Below are 23,461 nucleotides of genomic sequence, written 5' to 3'. Positions count from 1 at the left end.
CTAAATTAGAACACCACAAATCTGTTGCCATCAGCAACTTGATATGGAAATTAATGGCAGGGTGGATTTAAATGTTATATTCATTCCCTCTGGGCTCCATGGTCTGTGACCCAAACAGCTAACAAAAATGACATGTGGCGCATTTCTAGTGCAATCTGCACACTATATATTGCCCTGTAGCATTCTTTCCTCGCCTGCTAAGCGAGCACTATGCAATTAAATTTCTTGGCCCCTAACTTTATTTGGCATTAGTGCAATCAGTCATTTTTAATTTATATTTGTAAATGGCATTGGAATAATGTGTGTATATATATATATATATATATATATATATATATTATATATATATACTGACATAACAGGCTACAGGGAAAAACAGGGAAACAAAGTTCACTGACAATCAGCTAGTCACATAATCTTTACAGGGCAGAAGGAGGCCATTCGGCCCATCGAGTCTGTGCTGGCTCACTGAAAGAGCATTCTATCTAGTTCCACTCCCCCTGCCTTATTCCCGTAACCTCGTAACCTTGCACATTCACTAAGCGTCGTTGCCACAGTTTTTAGCACTGCTGCATCACAGTGCCAGGAACATGGGTTCAATTCCGGACTCTGGTGACTGTCAGTGTGGAGTTTGCGTGTTCTCCCCATGAAACCTACCCGGCTGTGTGGGTTTCCTCCCACAGTCCAAAAGATGTGTGGATTAGGTTGATTGGCCATGCTAAATTGCCCCTTAGTGTCAGGGGAATCAGGATTCTATGATTCTTCTTTCTTTTCAGATAACAGGTCAATTCCTTTTAGAATACCTTGATCGAACCTGCCTCTACCACCCTCTCCGGAAGTTCGTCCCAGACTCCAACCACCCTCTGGGTGAAAAAATGTCATCCTCACATCACCTCTCCTTTTGTCCATTATTTTGAATTGGTGAACTCTAGTTCTTGATGCTGCCTTGAGTGGGAACAGTTTCACACTATTTAATAAAAGTAAAATACTACAGATGCTGGAAATCTAAAACAAGAACAGAAAAGGCTGGAAAAAGTTAGCAGGTCCGGCAATACCTGTGGCGAGAAACAGAGTTAATGTTTTGAGTCCAAATGAGCTAAAGAGAGGGAAAACATGATGGATTACATACAGTATAATAGGAGGTAGGGCAGCAGGTAGAAGAGGTGGAACACCCTCCCCCTCTCTCACAGGCTCTTTAGTTTTGCTTTAAGAAACATTTACCTTTGTTCTCCCATTAACACATTCTGATATCTGAACTTTATGCCACCACTAGCACCTTCTGCAGCCCTTCACACACTTCCATTAACACTTTTGACAAAGGGGCATCTGGACTCAAAACATCAGCTCTTTTCTCTCCATACAGATGCTGCCAGATCTGCTGAGATTTTCCAGCATTTTCTCTTTTGGTTTCAGATTCCAGCATCTGCAGTAATTTGCGTTTAGTCATGAACACTTGTTCTGTCTCATGACCTGCAAATCTTTCTTGCAACCTCTCCTAGCTCCCACCTATCACTGACCTACTCTGCTCCAGATGCTCCAGCCCCCTCTTATACAGTATATAATCCATCATACTTAGACCATAAGACATAGGAGCAGAATTAGGCCACTCGCCCATCAAGTCTACTCCACCATTCAATCATGGCTGATATTTTTCTCATACCTCTCCCGCTCTTTAACTTTGAAGATGGCCCATGCAGACTCGCAACATTAACTCTGTTTCTCTCTCCACAAACCCTGCCTATACCCTTCAGGGTCTTAGATACTTCTAAGTCCCCTATTCTTTCATGGGATGTGGGCATTGCTGGTTGGGCTAGCATTTATTGCCCTTGGACTATCTAGGCCATTTCCATCGAACCATAGAATCCCTACAATGCAGAAGGAGGCCATTCTGCCCATCAAGTCTGCACCAACTCTCCAGAAGAGTATTTTACCCAGGCCCACACCCCCACCCTATCTCCATAATCCCACTCACTTACCATGGCTAATCTACCTAATCGACGCATCTTTGGATGTGGGAGGAAACCAGAACACCCAGAGGAAACTCACGCAGATGTGCAAAATCCACACAATCACCCAAGGCCGGAATTGAACCTGGGTCCCTGGAGCTGTGAGGCAGCAGTGTAAACCACTGTGCCACTGTGCAGAGGGTATTTTGCTGTGGGTCTGTCACATGTTGACCAGACAAGATGAGGATGGCAATTTTTTCCCCAGGAAGGACATTAGGGAATCAGATTCATTTTTACGATAATCAGCTATGATTTAGCCTCAATACCAGATTTTCTTTTTAGAATTGAATTCAAACTTCACCATCTACCATGGTGGGATTCAAACCCAAACTCCCCTGAGCATTACCGTAGGTCTCAGGTTATTAGTCCAGTGACAATATCACTACACCACTGCCTTCTCTCCACATTCAGATATTAAAAAGTGCCCATGATATGTCACAAGACTGATCTAATATTTAACATACGGAACATTAACACAGTGAACTGCACTATTCCTCTCTTTCTCTCCAACTACTGTCAGAATTATGTAGCAATTCAGATGTCTTTTGTGACACCAGCACTACATCAAAAGGAATTTTTGCATCGGTCGACTGCCACCATCTGCGTTGTTACGTCCCTTCAATATCTTATATGTTTCAATAAGATCACCTCTCATTTTTCTGATATCCAGTGTGTATCATCCCCGCCTTAAAGTTTTAAGTTTAATTGTTAGTGTCACAAGCAGGTTCATATTAACACTGCAATTAAGTTACTGTGAAAATCCCCTAGTTGCCACACTCCGGCACCTGTTCGGGTACACTGAGGGAGAATTTAGCATGGCCAACGCACCTAACCAGCACATCTTTCGGTATGTGGGAGGAAACCGGAGCACCGGAAGAAACCTACACAGATACAGGGAGAATGTGCAGACTCCGCACAGACAGTGACCCAAGCCGGGAATTGAACCCGGGTCCCTGGCGCTGTGAGGCAGCAATGCTAACCACAATGCCACCGTGCTACCCCAACCTTCTCAACCTTTCCTCATGTGCCAAATGTTGCTCTCGAAGAGATATCACATACAGCCAAGCAATAAGATTCCTTTCCAGTTTCAACCCTGCCCCAAACTTGAAGTTGGTATCTTGCGCCAGCATTTTCTGGGTTGGGGTAAATGAAATTTGGAAACAAGTAGCATGGGTGGGGATGAAAACAACACTCAACTGATTTATTTTAAGGAGATTACTTTATGCACCTGTCACAAAGCTGAAGATACAAATGGAACCCAGCTTGTTCTGCAAGATGTTGTGCATCACGAGATGCTGCAGAATAATTAGCATGATCCACTGTAATCCCACTCCATGTCTTTTTAAACAAATCTAGTGAGGTTAAGGAATATTGCAACTGTGGGCACATTTAATACAACACAAGATGTCACTCTTTGAAGAAAAGCATTATTAAGAGAGCGAGCATCATTCTCCAGCTGTTTCATCAAGATTAGACAGGAATTTATTCATGTAATCCAATCACTAAAGGATGGCTCGGGAAAATCTAATCAATCAGGATTGGAAATTCACACTAATAGTTAGATCTAAATTGTCTTAAAAATGGAACATTTTATGAAATCTTAACCTCGCATTAACCCCTCACAACAGTGAATAAAGTGGAATTCTAGCACAGAAGATATCATGATTTAACTTTTAAAGGCTGTGATATGTAACATTAATTTATTTGTAATTTCTGCTTGTGCAGGAACCCTCTAAATAGCAGCGTGGTCCAAAAGGCCCCCTTAACTTTCAAAAACCTAGAACAATTATATGTCAAAAGAAATGAATGTTAGAAAGATCAACTACTTCAAATCATCCACTGCATTTTACAGCTAATCAAGTAATTTCTTGAAATACAGAGAAGCTTTATCAGCCAATTTTCATACAGCAAGGCCCCACAAAAACCAATGAGATGGATGACGAGGAAATCTAATTTAGTCATGTTGGCCGAGGGAGTGTCCAAGACATCTTTCTCCACTCTTCTTCAAATGGGCAAGGGGTTGGGGAGGGGGTGGGGTGGAGCAATTCTCTCTGGCTCCATTAGTTCCAGGTGGAAATCCCGTTGGGCCCAGTGAATTTGGTGCCAAAATGGGGGTCGTGCCAGGCATTCAACTGATCAGGAATCTCCCTGCCCACTCCAGCTGGTGTGATCAGGATCTCACCCAGAAAGGGGCAAGGACCTGACTGGGCAAGAACCTGATCACAACTCATTTGCATTCATTTTAATCTCGTTAGCGAGATTAAAGTTGATTTGATTTGACTTATTGTCACATGGACTGGGCTACAATGAAAAGTATTGTTTCTTGCGCATTATACAGACAAAGCATACCGTTCATAGAGCACATAGGGGAGAAGGAAAGGAGAGGGTGCAGAATGTAGTGCTACAGTCATAGTTTTGGTGGTTTTTTCACATATCAGGAAGACCTTGCATGAAAAACATACACACAATTTGACAGAGGTCGGGGTTCCCATTTTGAGGACCACAGGAAAATGTTATTGCCTCCTATGTACAGTTTGTGTGTGTGCTGTTGATTTTGGAAGCCCTAAAAAAAACCTCACTTTCTTGAAGAGTTTATAACCATCAGCAAAGCCTAATGAGGAGGTGGGAACATTCTTAAAAGTCAGTCTAAAATGTTTTTACACCTTGAAATGTCACCATTAGATGCTGCACTGTAATGTAGATTGTTTTTAAATGTAATGACTCATCGTAGGGACCTGTCCAGCAAAGGCAAGTTGGCCGATTACATTGACCATCTTTGTGTTTGTGTTGTCATGCTCTACAGTATTTTTTTCATTGGAGAAAGTGCCATAATGCATGACAAAATGCAAAATAAATGTCCCCTCAGCCATTGTGACCATGTTTTGTGCCGTGATGTAAATCAACCAATGACTCTGGCTGTTAAAAAATTTTGCTTTTAAAAGTTGATTGATTATGGATTAACACAGATTTGAAATGGAAATGCAAACCTTTCTGTTCTGTCAATTTCAAGCAATGTAGCTGGAATAGTTTCTTATGACAGCTATATCCATTATGAATGCTTGGCTTAGCAGATGGTCTATTGGTCCAAGAATGGTTGAAAATTTTGAGAGGCTGTAATAACGGAATATACATCTTTGTTGTGGTTTCTAAAGTAATGTTGGTAGCTGGGCTGCTGTGCTGGAAAACCAAAGTAGGCCTTCTAACTAGCCTGCCTTCACAACCATCCTCCTTATGGACTCCATCACAGCTTTCAAGATGCACTGCTAACTCCGACCCCTCTGTGAGAAGACAAACATCCTGGGAAAAGTCACACAAGGGTCAGGTGTGCATTTTGGAAGAAGTAAAAGTCTACAGATCAGGCTTTCCTGAAACTACTGGAAAATCCAGCCTTTTGGCCTTGAATACATAACCTACCGAATAGACAAGAGAGCATTAGCACTCAGCTTTAGTCGACATCTTACCAATATAATGCAAAAAAAAGAGACATTTAATATCCATGAAATCTCTTTGAGAACCTCCTCAGTCAGGAACTATAGCTACAGTTATTATGTAGCAACAAAACAAATACAAAACTGATTGAACTTGTTGGCACATTTTGTAAATATGCTTTTAATTTTTTATTGGAGAAACGCATGTCGAGTCTTGCTGAAAAGAAAATCAATATTAAGCATAACTAGATGACATCTAGGACTCTCAATCCTGCTTCTTTATTCTTAATTAGTTATATTTTCCATTTTTTTAAAAACCTGGCATCAAAATTCAATTATTTTTAGAGTTCTGTTCTTGTGTAGTTCCTTGAATTAATTGAAATATGATCATGACTTAGGATCAGCTATTTGCTGTACAACTTTGTGATATCACAGTGCAATTAAACCAGTGAAGCTTGTCAAGGATTGGAGCTTTCTTCTTGGCTTTGGTGAAGGGCAGATGCAATGACACACGGTGAATCAATAGCCTTGTTCTAAAAGATATGTTGGATAATGGTTTCACTTTAGACTGTGATTCAGCAATCTCAAAATTGTCACCATTATATTCAGCTGCTTTTCATTTTATTCTCCTTTTTTTTTGCCTTCCTCTCTGGAGGTTGTCTACTGGTCGGTCCAGAACAGAATATTGCATCAATTCTGTTTCTTGGGACCCAAGGAAGACAATTCAGAATCAGTGCAGAGAAAAACCACATGATTGACCCTTCATGTCAGAGGACTGAGTGATGAGGAAACATGGAGAAACTGTAGTAATGCGAAGGGGAGGTGATAGCCTAGTAGTATTATCGCGAGACTATTAATCCAGAAACTCAGCTAATGTTCTGGGGACCCAGGTTTGAATCCTGCCAAGGCAGATTAAATTAATTTTTAAAATCTGGAATTAAGTATCTACTGATGACCATGAAACCATTGTTGATCGTCATTAAAAACCATCTGATTCACTAATGTTCTATAGGGAAGGAAATCTGCCGTCCTTACCCAGTCTGGCCTACATGTGATGCCAAAGCCACTGCAATGGGGTTGACTCTCAACTGCCTTCCAAGCTCAATTAGGGATGGGCAATAAATGCCAGCCGGCCAGCAATGCCCATGTCCCATGAATGAATAAAAATAAATCCTCACCCTATTTCTTCGTGCTACCACAGAAACCAAAGCTTTTGAAGAGATAACCAAGGAGTTCTTCAAAATGTAAAATGGCTCATCAATGTTATACTAGCACAGTTGCCAAGTGGTTCATGATACTAAAGCTGTAGTGAGAATCTAGAGCCTGTACTGACCCATATTTATTAGTGTCACGAGCAGGCTTACATTAATACTGCAATGAAGTTACTGTGAAAATCCCCGCGTTGCCACACTTCAGCACCTGTTCGGGTACACTGAGGGAGAATTTAGCACGGCCAATGCACCTAACCAGCACACCTTTCAGACTGTGGGAGGAAACCAGAGCACCCAGAGGAAACCCACGCAGGCACGGGGAGAACGTGCAGACTCCGCACAGACAGTGACCCAAGCCGGGAATCGAACCCGGGTCACTGACGCTGTGAGGCAGCAGTGCTAACCACTGTGTCGCCCGATATGGGGCTGCCTCATGGATAGTCTCACAGCAATTTAACTTGATACCACATGTAATACATGAAACCTATTGTCTATGAAATCAGATACATTTCCTGGAGAAACCTGCCGCATCCACCTGTGTTCTTGGAGCCATTTCTCTCCATCTGTGACCTTACTGAGCAACCTTAATCATCACTAGGCCAAAGAGAGCAACTATCAGATTCAATAACATTTTTAGAAACATCCATTAAGCTACCATGTCGCTTGCCCATTGAGGGCATTACGGCCCTGTAGGATCAGTACTCACAGCCGACTGCTATTCCTTACCTTATGTTCTTCTTCACCTCCTTCAGTTAGTAGCCTCATGATGAGCTGAAGAGCCTCCTTTTGTGCTGTAAAATTCTATTTATCTCTGAAGCAGTGGCTGCAGAATGGGTTCCAGCCAAACAATGACATCAAACACCAATCTCTTCTCTAATTGTGTGGTTACACACATGCAAGAGATTCTCCCAAGCGTTTTAAACTTAAGTGGTTACAGTGTAGTGTCAAAACTCTGAAGCTATTTAAATTATCACAGGAGAATCATAGAATTGTTACAGCACAGAAGGAAACCATTCAGCACTTGGGAATGCCAGATCTTGCAAGCACAACTCACCGAGTCCCACTCCCCACCTTTTTCCCCTGTCGTTCTGCAAATATTTCCCTTCAGATAATTATCTAATTCTCTTTTCATGGCCTTGATTGAGTCTGCTCCCACCACAATCTCAGCAGGTATATTCCAGATCGGAACACACGTCACCGTTGCTGCTTTTGACAACTTATCTTCAATCTGTGTCCTCTGGTTTTCAATTCTTCCACCAAAGGGAACAATTTCTTCTTTCCAACACTGTCCATTCCCCTCATGATTTTAAACAACTCTGCCAAATCTTAATCTTTACTTCTCTAAGGGGAACACACTCACCTTCTCCAATCTTTATTTTTTGTTCATGGGATACGGGTGTCGCTGGCTAGGCCAGCATTTATTGCCCAACCCCTCATTGATCTTGAGAAGATGGCTGCCTTCTTGAACTGCTACAGTCCATCTGTTGTAGGAACACCCAGGCTGCTGTTAGGAAGGGAATTCCAGGACTTGATGCAGCGACGGTGAAGGAACATTCCTCATCCCTGGACCAATTCTAATGGATCTTTGCTGCACCCTCTCTAGTGCTCGGCACAACATCGTGGGCCGAAGGGCCTGTTCTGTGCTGTTCTATAACTCCAGGTAGTTTAAAAAAAAAATTCCAAGCAAACCACTGAGCATGTTTTTAACCCAGTTTCATCTGCAATGGATCTATGTACACTTCATCCAGTATTAAGCTGAACTGCTGTGAGATTATCCCTTAGGGAGACGCACACTTCAGGGGTCAGATCAGGCTCCAGATTCTCACTACAGCTTTAGTGTCAGTGGGTCACATGACCTACTTGACAACGATGTTGGTATGCACTGATGTGCCATTTTATATTTTTATGAACTCCTCAGTTTTCTTTCTTTGAAATACTGAAATGCTTTAGTTTCTCTGTTTCCTCTAAGTCCTCTGACATAAAAGGTCGTTCATATGGCTTGTCTCTGACATTCCCTGACAATTCTGACAATGTCTCCCTTAGGTCTTGGTAAACAGAAGTGGTGCAATATTCTGCTGTGGACTGACCCGTATACAACTTGCTGTAAAGCTACATAGTTTAACATTCGATTTTCTCTGTCGCGTATGCTGAACATAATGACCTTTACAACACTTTCAACTTCCATAGAACAGTGCAGAAGAACCATCTAGTCCATCAGGTCTGCACCAACTCTCCAAAAGAGCATCCCACCCAAGCTCTCCCCTCGCCCTATCCCCGTAATCCCACGCATTTGCCATGGCGAATCCACTAATTTACATATCTTTGGACACTAAGGGGCAATTTAGCATGGCCAATCCATCTAACCTGCTCATCTTTGGACTGTGTGCGGAAACTCATGCAGATACGGGGAGAATGTGTACCCCACACAGACAGTCAGCCAAGGCTGGAATTGAACCTGGGTCTCTGGCACTGTGAAGCAGCAGTACTAATCACTGTGCCACCATAACTTCACCCTTATCCATTTAGATACAAGTCACAGAGCACTTATGTTGCCTATTTTTCTTGTGTGAAATATTCACTTCTCCGAATTGCATTTTGATTACTTACATATTTATCTAACTTATTCTGTTGCACCCCAATTGCCTCCTCATATAATTGTCCCTCTTCATTCCTTTAATGAATTCGTGAGTCAGTGAATTTGTAAACTTTTGCACCTAGCTGAAGTTGACACTAATACAATTTTTAAAAACTGTAGAATGGCAACACCAATCCTTCCAACATTCCTCTGCTCCAATACACACCCACAAGTGTCTACTTTTTAAAATTCATTTGTGGGACTTGGGTGTTGCTGGTTGGGCCAGCATTTATTGCCCATCCCAATTAAGAATCAACCACATTGCTGTGGCTCTGGAGTCACATGTAGTCCAGACCAGGTAAGAACAGCAGATTTCCTTTCCTAAAGGACATTTAGTGAACCAGATGGGTTTTTCTAACAATTGACAATGGTTCTTAATTACAGATTTTTAAAATTGAATTCAAATTCCACCATTGCCTTGGTGGGATTCGAACCCAGGTCACCAGAACATTAGCTGAGTTTCTGGATTAATAGTCTAGTGATAATGCCACTAGGCCATTGCCTCCCCTCACTGACCCTTTGAGCCTCTTTTTTATCCATTCCCAAGATTTTCCAAAAAAACTCGAACAGTCTAAGCTCAATCAATTGGCTTCCACACAGAAGCTTATCAGAGGCAATTTAGGAGCCGGTCTACTCTTCACACGTCAGGGTGTTTACTTCAGATGCCACTTCCGGAAGATCAGGCAGGATCCTCCCCTGTAGATCCATATGGACTGCTGATTACTAAGTTATCACACAAATAAGCTTCAACTTTGTTCTGAATAATCAATTCCATAATTTCAAATGGATTAGAGATGGCTGGATCTGCGTCATTCAAAAGTAAGCATCACCTTGTACTGATTGGTAATTGCCAATTCTTTCAGAGATAATTAATAAAGTGACAAGTTGAAATTTAATAGAAATGAATGGCATGATCGTACTTACATGCATGTCATGGTTAATGATGCTTCGTTGAGAATAGTACTCATCCCAATGTCTCATGGACAATATTAAGTCGCTACTATATTGCTACTCATTAAACTTCTTTATGTAAGTATCCTACCTTTTCTTGATACTGGCGACGTGATGAGTCCAAAGACTGGATCAGGGCAGTTGCGTGACCAATAAACATGGCATAGCAGGTGGCACCCACTATCATGCTTAGCATTGTTAGCCAGATATCTGACATGCTTTCCGGAGCCTGGCGACCATACCCAATGCAGAGCATGTGGCTCATTGCCTTAAACAGTGCAAAAGAGTAGAGCTCACTCCAAGAATCATTCTGTCAAATAAAAAAAAAAGAAAATGGAAGATCAAAGTATTTAAAAACATTAGTTAGGTATTGTTCCCTTTTTCCATATTTATCAGCTAGGCCTCTCTCTTGATTTGACATTTGAAAATTCAAAGCAGGCCAACTTTTTTTTTTAAACGAAAGGAGATTGCTGTTTGAACCTGATATTGTAACCATTCCAATTTTTGTTGGTGTAGGGTGATAGAGAACAGGACGGCAGAAAGACAGAAAGGACAAGAGGTGGGGGAAAAGAGTAAAGAGCAAGAAGGAGGGTGTTGTATTATATGCAATGAAATATAAACAGATTTGCATTTGCTTTGTAAATCAGTGCATTTTGAGATTTTAAAATGACCATATATTAAACTCAATTTATAAAAGATTTTAAAATTTCACATAGTGACACTTAATGCGCTTATTGAATAGTCGTGTCATATTACCATGCTGCATTGATTAAACACCTGGGAGATAAGCTTAAAGAGTAAGACATGTTTACTTACAATTATACTTACCTTCCACTTGAAGCTTCATGCCACAGTGTACTACAGCTCCACTTGCTTCATCATTTTAGATCGAGCCCCTTTTGCTTTCTGGTGTAGCCATCCATCCTGTGCCTTCCCCATGTGTTCTCACTGTTGCTTGAAGCACAACCAGATGTCTCCTGGTTTCCGGATCTGTCACCCTTGCTGCTGCTTGTGGTGAAGTTTCAACCTTGGGCTCCATCTTCTGACCACCTGTTTCCACAGACCATCCACCTTCACTGTTGCAGCTTTTGTTGCTACCATTCCACTTTAAGCCTTGGATCTTCACCCACCTGTAAGTCTCCTGCCTTGAGCCATTGCCACCATTTAATGTCACACTTCCCTACACATCCAAATCCTAACCTCACGTCCCAACATCAAGACCATTAATTCGGGTATCACTACCACGCACCTCTTGCACATATTGGAAAGTTGAGCTATTTAAGGTATGCCTAGGGACAAAGAATTGAGATATCTCTTTTATTGTTTCCTGGAACTTTGAATTTACCTAAACAGCAACTTGCATTTATGTTGTATCTATAATGCAGGTAACGCCCAGAGGCGTGTGATTTTGCGATGTTATGGAATCAATGAATGTAGAACACAGGGGGAATCCTTTCAGTCCATTGTTTCCGTGTCAAGAGAAACCAATTTCTTCATAAAATAATGTAATGTTAAGTACAGTTTGAGTTGCGGGGTTGAATAAACTCTGCAAGTGATCATTTTCAAATTACTTTAATTATGGAGAGTTAAAACAGCTCTCCGCATTTTCAGCATGGGTGAAAGATATTTCTATTTCTTACTTGCCTCCTCAAAACATAACCGAAAGAAAATGCTAAAAATATTTGCAGCGTGACTGCTGAAGTTATTTTTTAAGTTGCAACACACAAGCATTTGCATTTTAATAAAAACATTTTCTTTTGATGGAGGGAGCAGTCAGAGTGAAAGGTTAACGTCTTCCAACATCAGGCCTGCTGCAAGAAGTATACCAAGAATAAATGTGTCTATAATTAAGTTTGACAGGACTGTGTGACACATGATGGCTAGGAAATGCATTATTATATTACAAATAGATACAGAGATGTATGAAACATTCACCTCCTCCCCACATACACTTTCTATTCTTGAGAAAATGATGAAACATGAACGACTCATTAATAATTTACATTGGGAATAAGGAACTTATTTCAATAGAAGCAAGACATGAGATATTGGTGGGACAGTCAAAGAGACTACGCAACAAAAGTGAGACTGGATTAACTCAGAAGAAAATATAGATAATTGATCACAGAATCTTAGATTATTATAGCACCACGACAGGTCATTTGACACCATGTCTGTGCCAATTTTTCTCTTCACACGAATTACCTCGTTCAAACTCCACTCTCTCACCTTACTTTACAATATTGTGGTTCCTCAACTTCTTAATTCAGGCTCTAAATGATTTTCCCCACTTTGCTTCAACTGTACTGTGCAACTTCCCTCTAATTCCTTCCATGATTTTCTTAAATTGGTGTCCTCCCCCTGCTACCCCGCCATTACCATCTCATGAATAAGTGCTAACACTATCACAATTCACTGATCAAACCCTTTATAAACTGACTTCTATCAAATGGTCCCATGCTCCCCCGTTCCAGTGATAAAAACTTAGGGTGGAAATTAACTGCCCCGTCCTGTTGCAGGCGGGGGCGGAAAATGCGGCGAGATGTTGAAATGACTTCAGCAGGACTGGAAAATCCCACTGGTGGGAGGGGCCGTAAAATTCCACTCTTAGTTTCTCAAGTCCCTCTTGTAACCACGCATTCACAGTAAGAGTCTAGTAAAGTCAGTCCGTACCTTTTCCATTGCTTTAAATCTTACCTGTAATGGAGTGGTCAAAACCTTATGCAACGGGCTAAAGTTTTAAATTAAGTTTAACACTAATCTTGTTTTTGTATTTCATGCCGTTAGGTATAAAACAAAACATTTAACCTGACTCTCTGAATGACCTTATTGCGCTGCTAATTTTGTCTTCATATTCCTGGTCATCCACTTCATTTAAAATCTTAATATTTGATACGTATTTTCTTTCCTCATTCTTACTTCCATATTAATGTTTCGTATTAATGTCAATGACAGATATGAACTATATTGCACTGTAAGTTGCAAACAGTATTTTGTTCCTTCCAACTCAAATGGTCTTGAGTTCAATAACCATTTCCAATGTAAAGAAACTTAATATTAATATATTATTTTCATTGAATATTAATACAGCTAACCGCTTCTATTTGAGATACAGTTTAACCGTGGTAAATTTAAAACAATATTTCCAAGAACTATTATGATTAGAACAATTCCAAATACTAGGGACTTGATTATATTTGCATATCGTTCCTTTAATTCAGCCATTTCCTCTACTGAGAAACAGAATGACATATCAAAACATTTTCCACGTAATGCAGTTAACTTTCCTTCATAATATTGTGTTGTATTATGAGACATATGAATGTAACTGATATGACTTTTAAAATGTAGAAATCATTTTGTGTTTAATAAATTGCTTGTACTAAATATGAATGAAACAATTTGTGCCTAATGTTACATTTTTAAGTTTACAATTAAGCGCTATTTTCGATGCACATTTAGATCATCCCTCAATAGAGATCAAATCAAAATGTAAACACTCCCAGGAAAAATTCAATAGCAACTCCAATTTATTGTTTTCTTTGTAAGAGTGCAGTCTGTTCCATATTCTAATACAGCACAATTACACCTTTTTAGGCAAAGGTCAGCTTGATTTTGCCAGATTAAATGGCATTTATCGACTTAGAATCTGGATCAGAGCTAAAATGCTTCAAGAATGGAAATGCTTTAGCTAAGATTTTATATTACTTCACTTGGTGGGATGTGTTACAGATCACTGGGAGTCAGAGTTGCTATGGCGACACACGCTTTTACATGCATATTGTAGCCTGCAGTTACGGACAGAGATGGCAGACGCTCCGGCTTTCTTTGCATCACATGGCTGACCAGGAATCTCTCCCGTTCTCATCGCCTGCTGTTGGCATGTGTTGGGAGAACTTGCAGGTTGATAATCAACCTGGTCGTAGTCGCATCTTCCTTGGCCATCAGGGTTGAACTCGAATCCGGAGCTACAGACTCGGAGGCAGAGGGTTGCTAACCACTGCACCACAAGACCTCCATTACTTCACATACACTAACATAAATAGATCCTAACATGTTCTGTCATGTTGGAAATTGCATTGTAAGAAAAAAATTGAAGAAAACAAGATGTTTTGTGGCAATAGAAAAGATGAGGAAATAATTATAGAATTCCATTTTGGTACTTACCACCATATTATTTAAAGAAACCCAACAATCATTCGGAAAGTCTTGAAGCAATGGCACAAGAAACTGTAGGCATCCATCCCAGTGGCACAAGAGTAGCATCATTCCAATAAGGTTAAATATTCTCATCACTGCACTGGCAAGGTCATAGGTCATATGAAAGATCTTTTGGCAAGAGAAAAAGAAAATGTGGTTATAAATAGAGCCTTGGTTTTTTATGTGTCAAACCATTCATACAAATACAGCTAATCAGAAAGCAGGATACAATTGGGAAAAACGCAACTTGCATTAATAGGGTAACTAACCTTAATATCTAGTGGTTATCAGAGTCCCGCAATTAGATAAGTACTTAAATTAACGGGTGCGCTAAACGCCATTATTCTTTGAAATAACAATTAGCATTTAATGAGCCTAAAGTTAGAAGACCTTACATTACACAAGATATCAAGCTTCACCAATGCTGTGCAGAATGACTTGATCATAATCGAATCAATGGCGCAAAGAGGCATTATTCAATATATACATATTTCTAATTGCAACTTGAGAAATGCAATTACTTTATCTATAATTTAACATATTTAAAATTAACATTAATCTATTCTGCTTATTGCAATGGTAATTATAAGTTGCTATAAAGTTGTTTCTGGATGCCACTTGTTCCCTAAATGCAATTTAAAATTGGGGCGGCACGGTGGTTAGCACTGCTGCCTCACAGCGCCGGGTTCGATTCCCGGCTTGGGTCACTGTCTGTGCGGAGTCTGCACATTCTCCCCGTGTCTGCGTGGGTTTCCTCCGGGTGCTCTGGCTTCCTCCCACAGTCCAAAGATGTGCGGGTTAGGTTGATTGGCCATGATAAATTGCCCCTTAATGTCAGGAGAATGAGGAGGGTAAATATGTGGGGTTACGGGGGATGGGACAGTACCTGGGTGGGATTGTTGTCGGTGCAGGCTTGATGGGCCAAATGGTCACCTTCTGCACTGTAGATTCTATGATTCTAATCATAGTACTTTCACAATAGTCGAGGTTGGAATGGAACTTTCTTAGCCCACTGTTGTCTAACTATACAGCTTGATGTGGAATATTACCATAGTCTATTTAACTTTATTAGACTTGCCAGGCCCATGGCATTGACACTTGGTGTGGTCACAATTTCAGAATCGTGGTCCCGAATTTCTGGCTGAACTCTCACGGAGTTGGGAAGAATCCATGGAGGGGTGAAAGTGATGGCCTGGACCAAATTCTGGAATTGGTCACTCCATTTTTGGGGTTTTTTGATTTTTCGGAGTGCCCATTAAGGGTGTGGGCTGGTTCGGTTCACAAGCGTGCACCCTGCACTCCTGACCTGGCTGGCCCCTTTGCGAGAATCAGTACGTCCTAGTCCTCTATAATTTCATGGACCCAGGCAAGCTTTTCAAATAGTCATGGTTCACAGTACCGCAAGACGCAAAGGATAAGTTCAAAACCTCCTCTTCACTTGGCCTCATGCCAGGGTATGCTTCTCATCAATCCCTATGGACCCTTATAGTCCCCATGCTAAGCTGTGGCACTTCAATGTTCATTTGTCTACTATACACTGTGTAGAACCAATGAATCATATAGTGACAATTGTATGCATAAAAAAGGCATTGAAAAATGTCATTCATTGATAACTTTCTACTTTTAAAAGAATCCCCTTTTACTATAAAAGTGTCAATCATCCAGACCATTTAAAATATAAATAGCGGAAACTGCAGGCACTCGAAACCTCTATCTTCTGTATATAAACATTGTGCAATTAACAGAAGAGATCAGAGAGCCAGAGCTGTCAAATAAGCATTGTTTTCCCTGGGGCTTAGGTGTTTCAGTACTCTAATAGATCGTTGGGCTGTCTGTCAAACCTCAATATGCATTCTTGACTGACAGTCCAGACCTTTACATGAGGGGGGGCATAGGAGCCTTTAGCAGGTGGGTGGGAAGGGGAAGGGATAGCCATAGGTTGCCATGGATGGGACATGGGGAGTGTGAACGGTGAGAGCTGGAGGACCTTTTTCTTTTGCATCATAACTGGGACAAAGTCTCACACCACCCACCATGGCACCCTGCAGTCCCTGTGGTTGCTTCCAAACTCTTTCCCATGTCAGACTGCAACCAAACTTGCCCCCCCCCCCCCCCAATCTCCATGGAAATCCTGTCTTTCCTGGCATTTTCTCCTGAGGTGGGTAGACAGGGCCAGGAATTTTCTCAGCTCCTATCACCAGCCTCAAGGATGAAAATCCAGCCCGATTGTCTCAGGATCCTCATGCCTTTGATTTTTTGATTTGATTTGACTTATTATTGTCACATGTATTAGTATACAGTGAAAAGTATTGTTTCTTGTGAGCTACACAGACAAAGCATACCGTTCATAGAGAAGGAAATGCGAGAGTGCCTCAGGGACAGTTTGGAATTTTGTAAAGGCTGGCGGTGGTAGAAGGAATGAGAAACTCACTTGCTGCCAACTAACGGCCCATTAAGCTCCTTCAAGAGCTTATTTAGGGGCCTGTGCTTTTGGGAATGTCATTTTTAATTTTCATTCTAATCTGTCTGGTGTATATTAGTGTCCAGCTTTCAGGCTCACAGTAGAGACATCAGAATGTTTGAATTCAGGAGAACTGAAGTTTGATAAGCCAACTAACTGCCAGGTTCAACATTGCACCTTTTGCTTGGTCACATGACACCTTTCCTCCATGGCCCAGCTCCTGACCATCTGGTCTCCTGCTCTATTCGACAAGGCAGCAGCAGACTCCTACATGGGTCCCACCTGCCTTCGTCACTGGCACCAGACTGGCAACTCACACCTCCTGGAGATGCTTAGTACCCGCTAATGGGGCACCAAGTCCGCCTCCTGCTTAATTGGGGCATTTGAATTTAAAAATTGCTTCATAAGGGTGACAGAGTTAAGGACCCAGAATTCATCCGGATGTCAGATTCCCGATTCTGTTTTGAAAATCTGACCCTTTGGCTGGAAATTTCCCGGCACGCCTGCCCCGGAATTGGGGTGGGCGAGGCCCACAGAACGGAATTCTCCGTTGGCCTCGGGTGGGATTTTAGGAGCCTCGCCCGAGCGAGGTCGTAAAATACCGGCCTCTATCTCTGGATATTTCTCCTAAAACCTAAATTCCTTTCGTACAACATCGGCAACTCTGCTATCCCTTTATAAAGGCAAAATACTGCAGATGCTGGAATGTGAAACAAAAACAGAAAATGCTGGGAAATCTCAGCATGTCTGACAGCGTCTGTGGGAAGAGAAACAGAGATAATGGGTGGGATTCCTCGGCTTCCCAGCCGTGTACTTCTCAGCGGTGGGATGCAGCTCACTATTCGCTGCCGGCAGGATTCATTGGTCCTGCCGCTATCAATGGCATTTCCCATTGATGTCACCCCATGCCACCGGGAATCCAGTGGGAGGGGGTGCACTGCCAGTGGGACCAGGGAATCTCACCCAGGTGAATGGCCTGGGATTTCCAGCCAGCGTTTTGTGTCCATGTGACCGTGCTTTAGATTGAAGTCAGATTCAGAGTCACACGGACTCAAAACATTAACTCTATTTTCTCTCTCCACAGATGCTGCCAGGCCTGCTGAGTTTTTCCAGCATTTTCTGTTTGTGTTCCATAAATGCCTTACTTGATTCATAGAATCATGGAATCCCTCCAGTACAGAAGGAGGCCATTTGGTCCATCGAGTCTGTATTGACCACAATACCACCCAGGCCCTATTCCCATAACCCTGCACATCATAGAATAGAATCCCTACAGTGCAGAAGGAGGCCATTCGGCCCATCGAGTCTGCACTGACCACAATCCCACCCAGGCCCTACCCCCACATATTTTACCCACTAATCCCTCTAACCTACGCATCTCAGGACTCTAAGGGGCAATTTTTAACCTGGCCAATGAACCTAACCCGCACATCTTTGGAATGTGGGAGGAAATTGGAGCACCCGGAGGAAACCCACGCAGACACGGGGAGAAAGTGCAAACTCCACACAGACAGCGACCGAGGCTGGAATCGAACCTGGGTCCCTGGTGCTGTGAGGCAGCAGTGCTAATCACTGTGCCACCGTGCCGCCCAATTGTAGTTTAATAACTACCCATCTGTCCATTTCACCTTTGGGTATGCTGATCTGATTACCACCAAACCTCTTACGAACACAAGAAATAGGAATAGGAGCAGCTCCACAAAATTGCTCTGCTTTTAACATGATTTGTGAATCCCCCACCCTCTGTTCTAATTCTAAATTCTAAAGAAGCTTTCAGAATGAACAAACTACTCTTCATCTCAGTCCTAAACGACTGACTCCTTATATTATCATACCCACTAGTTCTAGATTTCCCAGCCTCTACTTATTTCTCCTTTCAAGTCCTCTCGGAATCTTTAATGTTTCATTATCACCTCTCCAAACTCTTTTAAACTCTTCTAAACACAAGAAAATATCAGCCCTTTCTATGCAATGCCTCCTCATAAGGCAGCTTACTCACCCCAGGAAACAATTTAGTGTATCTTTGTTACACCCACTAAGAGGAGTATATCCTTGCTTATAGGTATGGAGACCAAAACCATATACAATACTCCAGGTGTGGTCTCACCACTGTTTGTGGTAGGGGGTCCCCTGTGTCCGAAGGGGAGGGAGGTGTTTGAAGAGGAGTTTTGTTTTAATACAGATCAGAGCCCCCTTGGAGCTGCCGTTGCCGGATCTATCAGGCTCCAACCCACCAGCATGATGACAAAAACCATGCCCCCAGACTTTCTGTGTACAGAGAATCTGGAGAGGAAACTCGGCTGGAGAGCTGCACACCTGTTTTCTCACCCCAGGCAGCACTCTGTGCAGAGTGCAAGATTTCCCCCATTATCTTTGTTCCTCGCAGCTCCTCTGTTCCCTGGTCACTGACTCCATCCTTCTGCCTGATCACAGTCTGGAGCTGAACCAGATCATGCACAACTTTGATGTCTCATTTGACCCTGAAGTGAGCTTCTGATCCCATATCCACACGATATCCAAGTTTGCCCCCTTCCACCTCTATAACTTTGCCTGCCTCAGCTCATCTGTTGCTGAACTCCTTGTCCACGTCTTTGTTACCTCTTGCCTTGACTATTTAATGCTTTCCTGGCCAATCCCCATCCTTCATAAATTTGAACTCATCCAAAATTCTGCTGCCCATATCCCAACCAGTACCAAGAACAATTCACCCATCACTCCAGTGCTCGCCGACGCACAATAGCTTCTACTTTGGCAATGCCTCGAATTTTAGTCTTTCCTCCTTATTTTTAGATCCCCCCATCAAACCATCCCCTTCCTATCTCTGTTACCTCCTCGAGCCCTATAACGCTCTGAGGGTTCTGCACTTCTGATGTCTCAATCAGTCCATCATTGGTGGCATGTCTTAGGTTGCTTGGGTTTATGCTCTGGAATCCCCTTCTTAAGACTCGTCACATTTCCCACCTCCTTCAAAGTCCTTAAAATCTCCTCTCCTGATTAAGCTTTTTGTCACTTGTCCCAATATCTCCCTGTGTGGCACAGTGTCACATTCTGCTTGCTAACACCCTTATAAAGTAATGTGGTTAGCTCTCAACTTCCCTCCAAGGGTAACTAGGGATGGGCAATAAATGCTGGCCAACCAGTGACGCGCATGTCCCATGAATGAGTTTTTAAAAAGTGCCTCGAGTTGTTTTACATCAGTAAAGATAGGTATAGGATCCTACAGTGCAGAAGGAGGCCATTTGGCCCATCGAGTCTGCACCGACCACAATCCCACCCAGGCCCTATACCCATAACCCCATGCATTTACCCTATTTAGTCCCTCTGACGGTAAGGGGCAATTTAGCATGGCCAATCCACCTAACCCGCACATCTTTGGAGTGTGGGAGGAAACCGGAGCACCCGGAGGAAACCCACGCAGACACGGGGAGCATGTGCAAATTCCACAGACAGTGACCCAAGCTGAGAATCGAACCCAGGTCCCTGGCGCTATGAGGCAGCAGTGCTAACCACTGTGCCACCCCAAATGTTATACAAATACAGCTTCCTTTTGTTGGGCATACAAAGTACTGCTACAAACTAAAATTTAAAACTGAAGCTTATCATGTTAGTATCTTGAAAGGGTTTGGCACATCCATATAAAATCCATAGAATCCCTACAGTGCAGAAGGAGGCTATTCAGCCCATTGAGCCTGCACTGACCACAATCCCACCCAAGGCCCTATTTCGTAATCCCACATATTTACCCCACTAATCCCCCGATTTAGCATGGCCAATCAACCTAACCCACACATCTTTGCACTGTGGGTGGAAACCGGATTACCCAGAGGAAACCCACGCGGACACGGGGAGAATGTGCAAACTCCACACAGACAGGGAACCAAGGCTGGAATTGAACCCGGGTCCCTGACGTTGTGAGGCAGCAGTGCTAACCACTGTGCCGCCGTGCCGCCCTTCTTCCAACACCACCTAGATTCATTCCCAACTACTCATGTACAAAAGCTGTACAATGTGTATCTCTGTCCTTTCGAAACACACAACATCTTGACTACTTCTTTTAAAGGAAAGGTGCAAATTGAGAGAGGCCTTACTACAATTGAAACTCCTTAAACATCTTTCAATGTCATAGACCATCATACCATCACAGCAAGTGTGTGCCTGTATGTGTGTGTGTGTGTTTGTCTGCGTGTCGCCTCCCACAAACTCTGGAGTGATACTGTCTTTCTTTTGTTACAACCAGGTGCAGAGGAGTGAGTTTACTACCCTTCTCATCAGCCTCCTCGGTAGGTTGCAACAAAGGTTTAAAAGCGTATTCCCCATAAATGCTGTTTCCAATTCAAATGTATTTATTTTTTAATGAGGAGCCAATCAAACCAGGTTTTGTTTTTGACTTAAAGAGTAAGTTTATTAGCTACTAAAAATGAGATAAAATAATAAAGATGCAACAATGCACACACATCAGAAGAAATAAAGTTCCATTCCAATGAAAAATGACATTTCAATTAGAAGTTAAAAGAATATACAATTAAATCCCTTTGCATGTCTTTGAGGAGTTGATTGTTGAATTTTGTGGCCGTTTGAAGTTGGGTAGTTTCCAGTCGAAGTCTGGGGTTGACTTTGTTCAGATCTGCACTTTGTTGAAGGTACCATTTTAGCTTCCAGAAAGAGAGAGAGAGCACGAGAGATCTTTTCTGCTCTTTTAGAGCAGTGATGCCTGTCATTCTTCTTTATCCTTATGCTTGTTCTTTCTTTTGCTTGGCGTAACTGTTTTTAAAACTCCTCCCTGTATATTCCCGGAAAGGAGGTCAATTAGCATGTCTTGTACCCATTGCTATAGACCAAATAACCCCATTTTTAATCTTTGGATCTATCTCGAGGGGTTATTTCATCCTCCTCTGGGGTTTTGAATGTCTGATGAGTTTCTGATCAAAGTCTAGCACTTTGTATCTTCAATATCTTCCTTTCAAGAGAGCCCTGTTTGTAGTGAACCATTAACACCCCTGGGTGTGAAATTCCACGCAACAGGTCTGCAGTGCAATTCATATAGACTTTTCGGAGAAGTGGTCAACTTTACAGTATCAGCCATCAAATGACTCATGGCGCCAATTTTTGATCATGTCCTTTCTTGATTTCTTTAAAAAAACAGGTCTTCTTTCGCAGTTCAACATATCTGTGGTTAGTTGCTGAGGTTGTAGGTAAAACTCTCACTCAGTCAGTTTCCTGTCGCCACGACATCTTTTAGGCCCCAATTGATTCACTGTCATTCACACTCACTTATGTGAATGCAATCTCAAGGTGCTGCCTTCATAAGAAAGGAATCTGAAGCCAAAGTCCGCCAGATATATCGCATATGAGCACAGTTTAATGACATATTTTGGCACAGTGGTTAGCACTGCTGCCTCACAGCGCCAGAGACCTGAGTTCGATTCCTGGGCTTGGGTCACTGTCTGTGTAGAGTCTGCACGTTCCCCCTGTGTCTGCATGGGTTTCCTCCAGGTGCTCCGATTTCCTCCCACAATCCAAAAGGTGTGCTGGTTAGGGTGCATTGGCCATGCTAAGTTCTCCCTCAGTGTACCCAAACGGGCACCAGAGTGTGGCGACTAGGGGATTTTCACAGTAACTTCATTGCAGTGTTAATGTAAGCCTACTTGTGACACTAATAAATAAACTTAAACTTATTTTTGCAGTCAGCGTTATTACAAATTTTTCTCCTTTGTGACTTTGTAGGTCTGGATAAGTATCTCACCAGTGACCCAGATTAAGCCAGCATGGTGCAAAATTAACAGTGTAACTGCGAAAGGTTCCATCCTGACCGGTAATAACATTTATTGGTCTTGAACATTAGGTGAGCATAAGACAGGAGAGCAGAGATTGAGGGAACACATTATTCCCTTAATTGAGCTTGATAATGAAACTCTTGCACATTTTATGGATTAAATTACATCACGGGCTAACATCAGGATGAGCATAACCTGATGGGAAGCTAATGAAGTTTTGGAATTCACAACTGTATGAACTGTCGGTCCCAGTACTTCTTCACTTGTTAGAGTTTCTCAGCTGCTGTTTTATATCCAATCTACAGGCTAGAAAGATGTAGGTCACCACTTGCTGATAGTTATAAACTGCTGCAAATGGATTGAGAACCCTGGCAGTCACACTCCAATAACCGGTATATTTTCGTGCTCTTGGGTTGAACATAGTCTCAAAGTATATGCTATCTTTCGTAGCGCCACAGACCTTTTGAGGTATCCAGCTATCAAACATCACACATTGCAGTTGGCAACCAAGCACTACTCTCACAACAGGGCTATATTTATGCACTGCCAATCTAAACGATGCCACTGTACAAGTGGACAAATGAATATTTTACCACAGTTGGAATAATATGGCTATTTGACATGCGCAACACAAGTTAGGAGTCTATAACGAGATTCTCAGAAGCCTAAACATTGCAGTATTAATAACACTGCAAGAATGAATAGTATCAGCATGACATCTGTGTTTTCATTCCCAGATGGAAATGGCTCAAAGCAATATGTCCAAGATTGTGTCTGGTTCAGCTATCTTTCACT

General features: G+C 42.2%; 1 protein-coding gene across 1 annotated transcript in view; it reads right to left on the bottom strand.

Annotated features, from left to right (window-relative positions):
• Positions 1-23,461, bottom strand: part of hcn2b (hyperpolarization activated cyclic nucleotide-gated potassium channel 2b) — a 135,868-nt gene that overhangs the window by 66,282 nt on the left and 46,125 nt on the right. The window contains exons 3-4 of the mRNA XM_078198764.1: positions 14,399-14,560; positions 10,323-10,541 (exon numbers count right to left, since the gene is read on the bottom strand). Of these exons, the coding sequence (XP_078054890.1) occupies positions 10,323-10,541; positions 14,399-14,560 (381 nt within the window). The remainder of the gene's footprint in view (positions 1-10,322; positions 10,542-14,398; positions 14,561-23,461) is intronic.

Source organism: Mustelus asterias, chromosome 26 (genome assembly GCF_964213995.1).
Source record: "Mustelus asterias chromosome 26, sMusAst1.hap1.1, whole genome shotgun sequence".
Lineage (NCBI taxonomy): Eukaryota > Metazoa > Chordata > Chondrichthyes > Carcharhiniformes > Triakidae > Mustelus > Mustelus asterias.
Note: the sequence above shows the minus strand (reverse complement) of the source record. Positions and strands in the feature narration are given on the sequence as shown.